We start from the raw sequence: 15655 nt of genomic DNA on the forward strand, positions 1-15655 counted from the left end.
CCCCAGCTCAAGGTCTGGGTCCACCCCTGGTTAGTCACCTTAGTGTCTAACTCCAGTTGGCACGAGAAAACCAAAGGAGTAAATGCTAAGTTAATCTCGAATAACCTCCAGCTTTTTTATCCTTCTTTCCAAGCGATCAGCCAGAACCCATTTGTATTCCCAGGATCAAAGTGTGGCAAGTTTTTAACTTCACAGAGCTCGGGCAATAACAATTGCAATTTTGAGTAACACTCGAACTCTACATCTCGAATATTAGTCAGACTAGGCGGTCTGTCTACTTCAATAGCGCATAATCACACTGCGTTAAACCATCAACTGAATGAAAAGAGTTTTTCCTTAACGTCTCATATTTCAGACGCGTTGTCTCATTAACCGACCAAATGCACACACGTAGTTTGTAAGAGGTTTTATTTTACATTACAACATCACGCCCGCATATCAACCGATCGAGACAACCGCCACAATTCTTATCTTGATAACTTTCCTTTCCTTTGTTTACCAAGCCGTTTATTACATTCAGTATCGTCAAGTGTGTAACATCTATTCATAACTGGTCGTTGCATCAAAAGAATTGTACATTTATCTTCTTGATTTTTATTTATAATTGTTATTTTAACCTCCAGAATGGTGTGTATGGAAAAGACGGTGAACGTAAGTAAACTGAAACTAATCTAAATTATATCCGTTTTAAATAATACATAATTTAAAAACGTTTAACACCTAAATGCTGTTATTAAGCATGTGATTTCCGGTTCACTCAGAAAAAAAGAATTATCATTAAGGGCATGAATTTAATTGAAAAACTGCATGGAAAGAAACTAGACTTCTAATAATTACAAAATAAAAAAACTGGAGAAGCAAACTTTACAGACTTTCGGGTCCACATTAAAAAGAATTCAACTGAGACATGAACTTTAAAACCAAATTTCAGTAACAAGGATTCTAAAATAACTTTTAAATGTAAAGGCCCAATGTGAAACGCTAAAGTCAACCTTTAAAATTACGTGAAGCGAGTTCAAGAGACTGAATACAAAACACCTTAGATACATTATTTCCTATCGAGTGAAAATTAAAAATGCGATTTGAAAGATTTGATTTTCCTGTCAGCTTGTACCTGCATCTGCCGCGCCTTCTTCCCCCTCCCCCTCGGGTTGCTTTTCGTCGGAGCTCTCTGTGACGGTTCTACAACGTTGGCCAAAAAGAAACTAATTAAAGTGAAAGACGGTATGATTTAGCAAAAAGACCAACATTTGGTCTCACGATTACGAAATTCCTATATTTACGAATACAAACAGGCATGTAAATCTCATTGGACAATTTAAGGGAAAAAATCAGTTTTCTATCTCATTGGTAGGAGCTTGCAGTAAACGTTACCGAATAAATTACAGAGACTTAGGTTAGGAAACACCATGGCAGGTTCTTGACACAATGAGTACCTTCTGAACATATTCTACAGCCCGCCAAAACTCGCAGAAGTGCAACATTTCATATGAGGTACAATTTTATTTATTGGCTCAATTTTTTTCTTACTGGTTCAAACTTACCACGATGGCTAAACATAACATAAACATAAAACCTTTATTTCGACACGATAAGAGTTAAAGCTACAAAGCTTCTGGGGTCGTGTATACTACTGATCAGAATTAAAATACATTTTAAAATTGAAATATACACATGTAAAATACTGAATAGACATATGCGGAATTAAGATCAAAGTATCAATCTAGGACCTTAAATTATTAATTCACGTTTCTAAAAATACACATAATCACTAACGCTATATCGGGATGTGGAGGCTGTTAAACTGTCAAAAAACAAGTCTTTAAAACACTCCTTGGTAATAAGTAGTCTTTTAATTTCATTAGAATTTAAATTATCTATTATCTATTTGGTTGGATACTTACCGTGTTAGATCTTCTCCAATTTGTAATTCAAGAGCAGTCACGTGAACAACGCATTTAGGATCCGGGGGAGGAGGGCACTCCTGGCATAAATATGGCGAAAAACAGAAAATTAGTTGCAGATCTTTAGTATAAAATCATTTTCTGTGTCAGGCCCCTTGCCGGCTCGTCTCTTCCAGCTTGTTCTTTGCACGTTCCGCAGCGCACGAGAGCCTGCTCGCAGGCTACAGTAGCAATGGCAACGAGAACAGAGAATGAAACCAAGCACAATAATTATTGTTAAATGAGCAATGCAGAGCGGTTAAGATAAGGCTTTCTTGCTCTTTCGGGATTGCCTGTTGATCCCGCAAGAAAATGGTGTCCTGTACTAGACAGTTATTAGCGAGCTTGTTCAGTCAAGATGATATTGGCTTCGATCTTTCTCAGCGTGTTTATAGACCATGATTGCATATCGGGCCATAAACACGCAAAGAAAGTTTTTGGTCAATATCCAGCCATTTTGACCTCACTGACGCTCGGTCAATAACTCATATATATTCTCACTGACTATTTCTAGTACGTACTTCGGGCTGTTTTTGGTGATAAATTAAGTTGTTCTCTCTTTCGCTCTTCGCTTTCTTTTCATTTAATAGTTTCTTTATCCTACAGAAGAAAACAAAAAGGTATACTTCACCACTTTGCTGAGAAAATAACAAACAAAGACACTACAAAATATCAAGCACGTTCAACAGCACATTTATAGGCTGTTATGTGACAACATCATCTACAGTCAAGACTCCTATGTGCGGGCACCTTTGATACCAGAAAAAAGTTATATATAAGTGTCGGTTTATGGTTCAAGATTTCTGCCCCGGGGAGGCACTGCCATATATGGGCTATATAGGTATGTGCCGCTGTGAAGGGTATGGTTTTCAAGCAGTTTACTCTAGGATAGGGTATATAAATCAGAACGTTTGGGTCTAGAATAGGGTATCATTTTTCATAAAACTGACTAGTTGGTTGAAGATTTTATCTAGACTAAGGAAACCAGGAATTACCACTCAAAAATATAAAAATATCAAATCAGCAGGTTTAAATTTATGCAAATCAGCCTCAACAGTGTCGATAGATGGGGGATTTGGGGAGTTTACTCTAGTATAGGGTAGCAAAATTCAGCTGAACTAGCTCTGGTATAGGCTAAGGGTTCCAGGGTCCCAGCGGCACATCCCCACCCAGAAATTCCCAAAGTACCTCCCCCGGGGTTTCTGCCCCCTTTAGGTCTCCGTAACGCGTTAGCAGAGAATTGACTGTATAACAATAGGGTAAAATTTTAATTTTTAGTAATCGGCGGGAGTGACTAGAGGCAGGACCAAGAAATGGACGCTAGGAAAATAAAAATATACTTTACTTTTCAAAAGGTGCGGATTCAGCCAAGTGGAGCTTGGTTTTTGGTTTAATTTTGTCGTATTCCTAAAAAGCAAGAAACATACGTCATTTAAATAATTGATTTAGGTAAAGGTAAAGGCTTCCAAAAAGATGTACATTTCTTCTGAATGACAATTCCCTCCCCCTAAAAGCTCTAGGTTTTGTTGTAACAAGTACATCTTTTGCGATTACATGCATGTCCTGAGATTTTAATGTTCATCTCATGACTGAAAAACATATTTAACTTGTGTTTGATGTATGTCTTTCAATGACCAAGTATGATGTAGTATTCTAATTTACAACCAAAACTTCCTAGAGGCAAAATATATACTAATGTTCACCAGCTGGTACATTATTTCAAACCTCAGCGCTTATATACAAGAGATATTGCCTGTACTTACTTTTGCAAGATGAGTGGCTTGATTTAAATGCTTGAATCCTTCGTTTAACACTGCAATAGATTCACCGCACCTGTCAATCAATTCAAATAAACCAACAGCATGTAAACACTTGGAAATAAATAGCTGTTCTACTAACAGTTTTTCTCAATGTAACAGAGATAATTGACTTCAAACCACTTGTGACATGCATTCTAAATTAGCCAAAAGAAAAGAAAACTGAATGTGAATCCCTCTAGAAAAATGGGAACCTAACATTATTACTTTGAAATGATTATAACAATGAACTTTCCATGCCATACGCTCACTTTTCTTCACTTTCAAGAAGATGAACACCCTGGTAACATCTTGCCAAAGCCATGTATGATTCACCTGTTTCAAAAAGACAGAGGAGTAAGTCTTTTATTTTGTTTAGCACCACAATAATTATTGACTGAAAGAGTAAGAACTGGAGGTTTACTAATTCACTGCAGACTGACCTCTTAAGAACACTTAGTCAGAGCATTAGGTTTTTTTGTTATTATAACTTTATTTTGTTATATATAATTTAATTCCTAAATACCTTCCTTTTTTGCATCCACTGCGAAGATTTTTGAATCAAACATAGAATTAGATGTCTACAAAATGCAACCTAGAAGCAGAGGAACTTTAAATAGACAGTCAGCTCTGCGAAGTATTCTTGTAACACGTTGCCTTCAAAATGATAAATATTGCCATTATATACTCAACTAGTCATCATTTTATGTGGAGATTACAAAAACACAATCAAATCATAGTTTTAGTCCTGTACCTTGAAATTTCAAATAAGAAGACCACTTCTGTCCCTCATGATGTGAAGTCTGACAAAAAAAATTAAAGTTATCAAAATCATCGATCTTGACATGCAGGAATGCTTTGTGTCTTAGACATTGCCTACACATGCAGAGAAGCTCTCCTAAAACTGTGCAGGTTTGATTCTGCATGTAAAATAGATTATCTGATCACAGCATAAAATGGTTCAGTTACTTACATCAACTTCCCCAGCTGCTGTGGTGTACTTCTGTGATACATCATGGCACAGTTCACCAATCAACAAGGCCTTGTGATTTTTGCTGATGGCTCTTCTGATAGTCACACTCTAAAAGAAAAGAAAAAAAAAGAAAAGAAAGAAAATATGATTTGTAACTAACTGCCAAATCGATACATGTCCCTCCAATGGATTATCTTTTCTGTGAGTGAATAAAATTATCTCGATCGAAGAACTTTGAAAAAAAACTTTTTTGTCACCTGTGATCTGCATAACTTTATAGTGTCCAACACTTGTTTTCATTGCAAATGAATACATGTATATGAAAGATCATATATTTGAACTGCGGAGAAAGATATGAAGACATACTTCATACAGATACAGCTGAGCCATATCACATAGGTCATGGGTTCGAATCCCGTCCAAGCCTGAATTTTTTTCAGGCTTTAATTTCACAGCTGCTTAAGTTGTGTAATAACTGCAATAATCATTGATGCCTTCAGTTGTTTTAAATTAAAGCTATTCCAGTCTGTATTCTCGGTCTAATACAGACAATGTTCCTGTAAGATGTCCATACACTATAAGGAAAACTGAGAACCAACAAAGAAAGTGTAATATGTACAACTTAAAGCTTTGTTCATAATAAATTAATACATAAATATGTAAATCAATCATGCAGCCGTATCCAATGAGCATATATTTACCTGCCCTTCGGCAACTGACTGAAGAAGCAAAGCACCCAGTATTGGAGCTGTAAGACACAGATAACATTTATAAAATAATAACTTCATGAAAGGTACAGGAAAAATAATCATCAAGAAGGATTAAAATGAAGATGTGTAAGTTTATTGGTTAAACTAACCACTAAGATCTTTGCCTCCTTGCACAAAGCCTTCCCATGCCTTTGCTGTCTCAAAAATACTTGCTGCCATCTTCAAAGAGTTCAAACTTTCCTGTGAAAAAGAAAAAAAGATAAAAGTAGTCACGTAACAGCTGTTGCACTCTGAGTACAGTGGACAATAGGGCATTACTTAGCTTGTGTACATCCACACCCTCTCCTCCCAAATTTTTTGGAGAGAAGGAGGCAGAAGACTTTTGCTTACTTGATAACAAATCTTAAAACTTAAAATGAGGAGTGTTAATTGCCATGGAACAAAAGGAATAACTAACAATCATCTTTGCTAAACTTTGAAGTATTCACATTACTCACCATTCAAACAAATACTGGGGTGTGGGTACTAGTAATGTACACTCTCACTGACTCTCCAATCCCCAGACTTACCCCTTGCCTCCCCCCCTCCCCCCACCACCACCACCACCACCACCAGCAGCAGCTATGTCTTATTTTCTCTCTTGAATGTATACGTACACAACAAATAGTGTATGTTCAGTTACTGTAGTATATACAGTAATATTATAATGATAACAACAAAATGGCATGATGCAAAAACACTTGACTGTGTTGTTAACTGCAGTATATTTCTCTTACTTTCATTTTCTCTTCATCTTCTTCTTCATCTGTAATGTTCTTGTGGACCTAAAATTATAATATTACAAAAATGTGAAATAACTAAAAATGATGTCACTAAAAAGGCCTTTTCAAAAAAGTTCACTACTTTGAAAGATAGTCAGTACTGATAAGTTAATAAAGATGGTGGATTTTAAGCTCGGTAATGAAATGTGAAGGTGAATTAATCAACATGACACGAGCGCGGGACAAAGAAAAATTCTGAGTCCCCGACAGGAATCGAATCCATGACCTCCCGAACACCGGGTGGGCGCTCTATCCACTGAGCTACGAGAACTCATGGAGAGCAAGGTCATTTAACTGAGTTCAAATATGATAGGTGTCCTGCATACTGCTACAGTATTGTACTCACCAGATGTGCATGCTCTAAGTGCCAGATTCCAGCTGCAAACATCATAGATGCCATATCTTCATCAACGTTGTTTGTCACGGTTTTCTCATCTTCGTCCATTAAGTTTGTCCACTTAAATCTAAATGAAGTATACATGTCTAGTCATTTCCTTATTATAACATTTTATTTTGACATGAATACTCTTGCTAGATAATTTCCTTATTAAAATTTTATAGTTTATAAGGTTACCTACCAGTTTATAGAACTGTTTAATATGCACGCAGTCATAAAAACAGTTGTAGTTTAAATTTTTTGTACTTACCTGAGCCTGGAGAAACTTTTTACCTGAAACAGGAAAAACAAAATGAAAATTATGAAATAAGAAGACTTAAGGAACACATTTAGCATGACTCAAGATTCCTTATAGCCCCTAGACAGTAGTTCAAAACTAGTATGTGATATACAAATTTGATTACCTACTGTATAGATACTGTGGTATTCAAATATGGGAGAATATGGAAATCTGACGATAATGGTTACGAGTATCCTTTTACAACATAAAGCAGTGCATCAGGGCTTACACAGTGAAAAGCATGACATCTCTTGACCTGAACGTATGCTATAAATAAAGGTATGCTTAAATAATAGTTGTCTACCTGTCTTTCTGTTTGTCTGTCTGTCTGTCTGTCTGTCTGTCTGTCTATGCTTCATATTAACATGATAAAGATACCCCTTTAGAATCACATGTTACTATTCCTTGCAGATTTATCCTGGTAGAATATCCTCCAATTAGCATATTACACCTCCTGCAACATCTTTAGTCATAATAATTTAATTTTACATGTTATGACATTAAATTGTAGTAGGTCTTACAGTGTAAGGCAACAGAGAAAATAAATTGCAGATCAACAGCTAGAAGGTTCTTTGCTCAACAGACTCCTTTCATAATAAGCTTTACTCCCTAGCAAGAAACCAAACAATTTCCAAGAAGGCAAAGAACCGTGTTCCTATAAGTCTTAACCATAAACGTACCTGCTGTAGAATACTTTTCAATGTGGAGTTCATAACAACATACTCCCTAAGTGTGTTAACTACCGTCTCGCTAGAGCCATCAACCTGCTTCAAGGCCTCTTCAATTCCTTGACGTCTGTTAAACGAAATACTGTTATTAGCATCCCTACAAACTCTTCTCCTAACTACCATGAATTCAAAATGTATTGAAGGATAAAATGGCAGCTTTTTTCCTCACTTTCTTGTGCTATCATGCGCGAGCGGGGCCAAGTTTTCTGGTATTCCATCGAGCGCGAATCCAAAATTGACGCGCTCAGTAAGCTTTTTTGCACATGCAGGGTGTGCCATACTCTTAAGGGCCAGCAAGACAAATGAAGGAGAACTAGACAATGGAAAACAACATCACAACATCCATCACAACAGAGGGAAACCAGAAGAAAGTAAATTGATTGTTAGCAGCCGCTGCTTGGAAGGACTGCGGGCCCTCGATCTTCGAGGGAGGAGCCCTTGAGTTTCCCCCGAGGGGTAGAGATGTTTGAAAGCCCAACTCACGCGAACTCGATGGTCAATGTACCCAGAACTCGAAAAACAAGCAAGGCAAGCTTGAAATAGATGCAAAGATACAGAAGTTACTCCTGATCGACCTCTTTACATAAATAGAGATACCTTGAACTGGAAGTCGAAGACACAAGATCCCGTGACTGAAGTTATAGCCAAATGTCACGCAATGTTTACACAAACTGAAGGAGCTCGCGCTCGAAATGTAAAGGCGGCCATTGTGAGTCCATGTCGATTTGTTTGAGACGCGTCTTTTTGTCTCCTGTTAAACAAGTAGCTCGACTCCGCTTGTCTCTATTTTCTAATATGTCAATGAAGGCGGTAAAGATACTCGACTACGGTGATTCCAGCAACCTTAGCTATGAAGATGCCCCTATTCCGGAGCCAGGGAAGGGCGAGGTAATAATCCATAGCTATATTTTAGACATCACTGATGGTCACTGATTCTGGAAGTCATTGTGTTATAGCATACCGTAATACTAGCCGAGTGTAGATAGCTTTATCAATAGACAAGGCTAGTAATAAAGTGTATTATCGTTTGTCTCACGATGTAGTCACTTGAGATGTAGATCGCGACGTTTCGACTGCTTACTGCTAGTCTTCTTCAGGCGATAAGGTCGACTGATTGCACGGTAGACTAGCAGTAAGCAGTCGAAACGTCGCGATCTACATCTCAAGTGACTACATCGTGAGACAAACGATAATACACTTTATTATTGCATCTACCACGATGAATAACAACAACCTTTTCCTCGACATTGACAAGGCTAGTGTTACCAGCTAGTGAAGATGAACTTAAGTTGAAAAGCTAGGAATTCTATCTACAAAGGGCCGATCGATTTTCCTTTTTTAGCTAGCGAACAAGTTATATGCCGTTTGTCAGTCTAGACAGAATTATAATATTTCCTTATAAACTTAAATTGCTGACAGTAGTTCAAAGTTTAATCGTAATAAAGGGCCAATAAGTGTTTTCATCGTATGCAACTGGATAAAGGATGTAACAAAACATGTGAAAACAAGAGATTGACCATTAATTATTTAACGGCTCTAGTACACCCTTGAACTAATTTGGGTTGATTGACGGTATCAAGTTGTCCATTAACCATTGACCTTGTTCATGAAACAGCCTATCGTTACTTAATTTTTCTTGCAGCGTTTCCCTTAGTAATCTGTCTGTTTATATTTTGTAAAGTTTTGAAGGTCCTTATTAATACTTCTTCATGGGTGGAAAAAGGACCAGACAGAATAGGCATTTCAAGCTGAATTGTTGTCATCTTGCCATCTGAAAATCTTAGGCTCATACATGTAGTATAGATACTAGTCTTGCTGTCTGATTGCAAAGTCATTTATTTCCCATTTTTCACCCTTTATCAGGGTTCTCTAGTAAAGTCATTTCCAACATGACATTACATGTAAAAAAAGCCTGTTGCCTAAGAATCTAGCAGAAAGGTATGGTGATGTTATTTATTTTTGGCGATCTTATGAACAGGTCTTGGTGAAAAATCATTTTGCTGGCTTAAACTTCATTGACGTTGCTGTCAGAAAAGGAGAAATGAAACCAGTGCAACCTGGAGGGATTCTTGGATTTGAAGGAGCTGGAACAGTGGAAAAACTGGGTTCTGATGTTCAGGGCTTGTCTGTTGGTGACAGAGTTGCTTTTGGCTTTATTGGCGCAAGTAAGAAAACTTCTGTAAATTGGACTAATTAGAATCATATTTGTCTGAGTTAACGTTGGCTGAGCCATGACATAAAATGTAATTTATAAAGTAACAAATGGTTCCATTTTTATCTCATATTCATGTCACAATATCTTCTGTCTCGAGACTGAGGGCAAAATCCCTTCTGAACAAATTGGCAAAAAAAGATTATAACTAAACTTGCACAAGGCTTCTGGATAATTTATTAGTGCATTTAATTGTTGGAAGATATTTTTCAATCCATCTAACTTAAAAATGCAATTGGCTTTTTGCTTCAGTTGATCATGTGACATGCTTTTCAAGGGCACACTGATTTAGTCATTGGTAATGCATAATGTTATCAGAAATAGAAAGAACATTTACAAATAAGCTTACATGCAAATTTTCAGGTTTATATCCTTGAAGAGGAAATTTTTATGGACCTTAGAAATTAGAGGGATTTGTATAGGAAGAAGATGCTTTACCCTCCAGTCACACTTCTGTGGTTTTCCATACAAATCCTTGTAATTTTAAATGAGACCCTCAATGTTGAGGTAGAGGGGAAACAAACCTCACTGTTTACCTTGGAGCCAGCCATTAAGTGTTTCGTTATACCTCCCGCCTCAAAAATAGAAAAAAAAACTGCGAAAAATTGTTTGGCTTACAAATTTGCCGTGGTTTCAAAGAGCATGACCTGATCATGTCGAAAGCTCAAGTTGTTGTTTTCTTGGGGAGTTAGAGAGTTTTGTTTGATCTAGGGAGTTAGCGAGTTTTGATCCACAACATGTGAGATGCCTACAATCAGAAAACGTATCTGAGTTGGGAGGTATGACAAAAATATTTAGACTACTGAGTGTTTGCAGGCAACACAGCCGTAGCGACTAGCCCTCTTGTGTGTGCCAAGCTTTAGTTGTGTCAAACTGAAAAACTGAAAATGGAAGTTTTAGAGTTTTCACTTTGCAGTCATCCATGGCCAAATTTCAATGTCCTGCCCTAATTTTAATCAGCACTTACCTAATTAGCACACAGTCACCTGAATGACAGCTGGTCTTCATCTCAACCTCATTCCAAGGGTCTCTCCTTTTGAGCACCCCCTCCCCATCCCTCATCCCTTGAAACAGCCTGAAGAGAGAGAGAGAGATCTCTAACTCCGTTTTTATTCAAGCTACTGTTATACATATTATCTGTTTCAGATGCATATGCCCAGTACAGTAAAGTGCCTGCTGAACGTGCTGTCAAAGTACCTGACCAACTCACCATGGAGCAGGCAGCCAGCACCTTATGGCAAGGATTCACAGCCCATGCCTTTGCCCGTTCTTCTTACCCAATCAAAGCTGGGGACAAAATTCTGGTTCATGCCGCGGCAGGTGGAGTGGGAAACTTAATCATTCAGATTGCAAAGAATGCAGGTAGATATCACTACCATATTTAGCAATTATTCCAAGAGCGCTCGTTGAATGTGAGGTGATAGATAGCCAAGGAGACGCGAAGCGACGTCAGTTGGCTATAATCATTTCGTATCTAACAAACGCTAGTGGAATAAAATTGTTGTTGTTGCTGGTTTTCTTTTTTTTAAGCCCCCCAAATATAGTAAACTAAGAAAACAAATCGCCTCCCAAAAATACGCATACATGTACGCTTACCGTATTTCTAGAGTGCGGTATAATTGCTTATATACCATGATGGCTGACCCAATGAAAACTCTTGAATTGCCTTATCCAGTGTTCCAGTGTTTAGTGAGAAAGATTAGACTATGAGTACCCCTTTTTGTTCTGTAATACCCATCGATCGTGACGCGAAATTGCGTGCGAGAGAGCGCGAGAAGACTGATCTACGCGCGCGAGTTCTTGGTAATTGATGCGCGGTCTGGAACCTAGAATTTGTGGGAGTGTGGGACGGCCAAGAAAATTCGGAAATTACCGGAAGGTCCGATCGCTTGACGAGAACTCGGACCGTTTCCCGAAAACTTCTAGATTCTGGACCTTGCTCCAGATTTTCAATAGCTGCCACAAAATGTAAAACGTATAGGCGATAAAGTTAAGTTTATCTTTATTCATTTTCTAATCTTAGCACATAGGGTCGTCCTCAGTATTAAATCATGCACGGGCTGTCCATTCAAACCAGCCAACTGTTTAATGTTTCTCACCTTAAGGAGCGTTTGTGATTGGAACAACTAGCACCGAGGCCAAAGCAGCAATAGCGAAGGAGGCTGGGGCTGATGAGGTCATCCTTTATTCACAGAAAGACTTTGTTGAAGAGGTTAACAGGATCACAGATGGTAAAGGAGTGAATGCTATTTATGATGGTGTCGGGAAAACGACATTCCTTAAAAGTAAGTACATCTTCATGGCAAATAGATAACTTGGCTTTTCTCCCTTCTATTTCTTGGTTTAGTACATGCCCCAGCTGAACATTTAAAGCAATGTTAAATTCCAAATAGGCAATAGGCCATGTCCGATCGAGTTGTCTTTTGCCTCTGTGCGAAGACGAGTCTTCGGGCAAAACCATTCGTATGAAAATGTGTTCCGCCTACAGGTTCGTTTTCATGTAAATTTAACTAATTTTCATATGAAAGGTCTTTGCACGCGGACTTGTTTTGAAACAGAGGCACAAGGTAACTCGAAAATGGCCTATTCGAAATTTCAGCCGTCGTGGTTCTGGGTGCGTTTTCACAGAGGAAGGCGAAGAAGTCGAAGAAATGTTGCAAAAAATTTACAGTGCTAAGCACGTACTGGTCGGTTAATCATTTGTTGGTCAAGGTTCTCGATTCTGTTACGTTGCTCTTGTATTTTACTTAAGCTCCGTAACAGTGCGATTTAGTTGCCGATCTGCTATTTAACAAATTGACGTCAGTTTTTGGTGCGTCTGTCCTGTTATTGATCATGAATTTCGTCATAACATTGTTAAAGTAGCTGTGGATCGGGTCCGCAGACTATTTTGACAATGTTATGACGAAATTCATGGTCAATATAATAACGGGACAGACGCATGAAAAACTGACGTCAATTTGTTTTTTACGATTATAAATTGTCAAATTGTCCGCTCTCGCTCGTGTACGCATCGCATAAATTATAAATTCATGCGTCTGTCCGCTTATTGATAATAAAAATAAGCCAATGAGCGCGCGAGAATTTCTGCAGTTGTCGTTAAAATTACATTTGTTTTTTTTATATATATTTTATTCGCTTGCGCGTTAGTATAAATGTGTCAGTAGTACAAGTGCAAGAAGAGGAAACAATTGATCTGTAATCTGAATTACTGTTTGTGATCATCCTCTTTGAGATGCGCTAACATGACAGAGTAGTTAGTACTCAAGTGATTTAAAAGAGGCTCTTTCGTTTACTTTCAGATTTTGACTGCCTGGCACGGAGAGGAACTGTTGTAGCATTCGGTGCTGCTTCAGGTCCGGCTGACCCGCTGAACCCCCGTGTTTTAGGCAAAGGCTCCTTTTACCTAACATTCGCTGCCTTCATTCACTTTGTGGACGATCCAGCGGAGTATAAGCAGAGAGCTACAGAACTGTTTTCTTGGTTGACAGAGGGAAAGCTCAAATTTAGCGGGGGAATCACAGTTCTTCCTCTGTCTGACGCCAAGAAGGCCCATGACATGTTGGAGGGAAGAAAGACCACCGGAAAAGTTCTTCTCCAGCCTTGATAGCCGAGTGAAATCAAGGTGCAGCTGCTGTCCAGCCCATAACCGGTAAATGGCTGTCTATACTACTCAATATTAATTTATGTTACCCCGATGTTTTCAGTTGGTCAAATTAGAAAGCGCTTTAAAAGCACCAGGACACCCTTAGAAGCAGAGAGCAGTGGTAAAGTCATTAATGTAATCTCAGGTTTGGAGGAAAATAAAGTGAGACTTCTACTATCTTTCTAAGTGGGTGTGTAATAGTACAAAGTTTCCCTGTAAAAGATGACAGAATAAATGTTGTGATTCTTTCACACTCGATTAAAATACTTCATTCTAAAGCCTAAAATCCCGTTCACTTCTATAAAATTGTTTTGTCCCTAAGCTGCTAAGTATATTGAGCATTATTTCAAGGCATGACTGATTATCGCAATTACACTTAGGCAGTTGCGAAAGAGCCCCCTGTAAGTTACGGACATAACTGCAATGATCAGTCATATTTCTTTCGAATATACACTAAGTCTAGATCTATAAGTGTATATTTTCTTCATCCGTACGGCTATACTGCGATCTCACAGCGTGACCACTTCCCAGTTGGCCTGAGTTGATCAGTCATGTCTTTAAGTCTCGGTATTGTTGATGAAATGACGTTGATGTCGTTGGTCTCGTTTAGGGTTCACTAAACAGATCATTTAAACAAATGGCCCTGCGAACTGCTGTAAGAGTGATACTTTTAAAAAGCTATTTAGCCTGCGCTCTTTTTTCCTTCGTGAGGGTACGGTGGGAAGTCTCTTTGTTTTACCAAAGTTTTCGCTCGGTAATGCTCAAATTTAAGTGGCACCGGCGTAGAGCATCCAAACGTGTTTACTTTGGTGATAATCACGCATGTTTCTCCATTTCGCTTCATTTCTTTTATTATGTCCAGCAAGTATGATAATTTTTGAGTTATTTTTTGTAAAAAAAATACCTCTTAGTCGGCGCGTCGGGTATGTTATGGACGGGTCAATGGGTGAGTGAGTGAGTGAGTGAGTGAGTGAGTGAGTGAGTGAGTGAGTGAGTGAGTGAGTGAGTGAGTGAGTGAGTGAGTGAGTGAGTGAGTGAGTGAGTGAGTAAGTGAGTGAGAGATGTATGTATGTCACACCAATCAGATTGGATCTACTATGAACAGCCAATCAAATTTCTTGTTGTAAAGGTAAATGGTACGTGAGAAACACAAGGTATGTATAAACACAAGGACTTTGGTAATTGAAAAATAAAGAGTGACGTGTATGTTGCCGGTTTGTGATTTTTAGTCCGGTTTGGAGGGGAGTGTGATAGTTACATACGTACATTGGGTTGTTTTAGAGTGCATAATTTTCAGTGTAATGGTGGCTAGTTGTGAACGAGATGAGTCTTGAGTTTTGAAGCAGTTCATGAGTAGTAGGCAAATGGCACGATATATTTTTATTTTTAATTACAAAGGGTAACTTGATACTTTTGTTTTTCACAAGGAGTTAATTCAATTAGAGGTCACGAATCGTCGGTTCTAGTTCTTAAGACATGTTTTAGAGGAGACGAGACTATTTAGATTTGAAGCAGTTCTAACGTTTACAATAGTAAGTGCAGGTAACGATTGCTTTGTTCTTACTGCATGCAAATATAACGAGATATTTTTAGTTTTTAGTTACAATGGGTAATTTGACACTCTTGTTTTTCACAAGGTAGTAAATTCAATTAGAGCTGACGAATCGTCGCGACTTGTTCCCTCGAGATGTTTGCTATTTTTAGTTACAAATGGTAACTCGACACTTTTGTTTTTCATATGGGAGCAAATTCAATTAGAGCTTACAAGTTATCGGCTATTGTTCCCAGGATATTAAACAAAAAAGAAGCTTTCCTTTCTAGAGTGTTTTTACGTCTCTGCAGTAGCAGTTTAATATTTTTATTTAATGGGCATTTTATGACATTCTTTTCAGTCCGATATTTTTAAAGGTAAAAAGTATGAAAGCTGTTCAAATGTTCTTTGAAGACTGTGTGGCACCAAGTTAAAGTGCAATTTAATTAAATCAGACTTTCAACGTGTCAGAGAGGTTTTTTTCTCTTTCTTTAAATTTTCGGTGAAGTAGTGTTGTTGCGTTGTGTTGTGTAAAAAGGGTAAACTTACTACTCGTATAAAATGCGAAAAGTCCTCTTAACTTGAGTATTTTTGAGCAAAAATTCCTCTTGGGGGCTG

General features: G+C 38.1%; 2 protein-coding genes across 2 annotated transcripts; one reads left to right on the forward strand and one right to left on the reverse strand.

Annotated features, from left to right (window-relative positions):
• Positions 1 to 2: 2 nt before the first annotated feature.
• LOC145488235 (BRO1 domain-containing protein BROX-like) lies at positions 3 to 8022 on the reverse strand. Its single transcript, XM_081467060.1, has 15 exons — positions 7818 to 8022; positions 7601 to 7715; positions 6891 to 6913; positions 6590 to 6707; positions 6199 to 6246; positions 5572 to 5662; positions 5414 to 5460; positions 4713 to 4820; positions 4494 to 4542; positions 4012 to 4075; positions 3707 to 3776; positions 3289 to 3350; positions 2465 to 2543; positions 1905 to 1984; positions 3 to 1182 (listed from the first exon to the last, which is right to left on the reverse strand). Exons 1-15 carry the CDS (start codon positions 7925 to 7927, stop codon positions 1104 to 1106), a joined length of 1143 nt encoding a protein of 380 aa, XP_081323186.1. The 5' UTR covers positions 7928 to 8022; the 3' UTR covers positions 3 to 1103.
• A 193-nt stretch (positions 8023 to 8215) lies between these two features.
• Positions 8216 to 15066, forward strand: LOC145488246 (quinone oxidoreductase-like). Its single transcript, XM_081467071.1, has 5 exons — positions 8216 to 8536; positions 9627 to 9813; positions 11007 to 11222; positions 11966 to 12145; positions 13163 to 15066. Exons 1-5 carry the CDS (start codon positions 8366 to 8368, stop codon positions 13465 to 13467), a joined length of 1059 nt encoding a protein of 352 aa, XP_081323197.1. The 5' UTR covers positions 8216 to 8365; the 3' UTR covers positions 13468 to 15066.
• The last annotated feature ends 589 nt before the right edge of the window (positions 15067 to 15655 follow it).

This window comes from Orbicella franksi, chromosome 1 (genome assembly GCF_964199315.1).
Source record: "Orbicella franksi chromosome 1, jaOrbFran1.1, whole genome shotgun sequence".
Classification (NCBI taxonomy): Eukaryota; Metazoa; Cnidaria; class Anthozoa; order Scleractinia; family Merulinidae; genus Orbicella; species Orbicella franksi.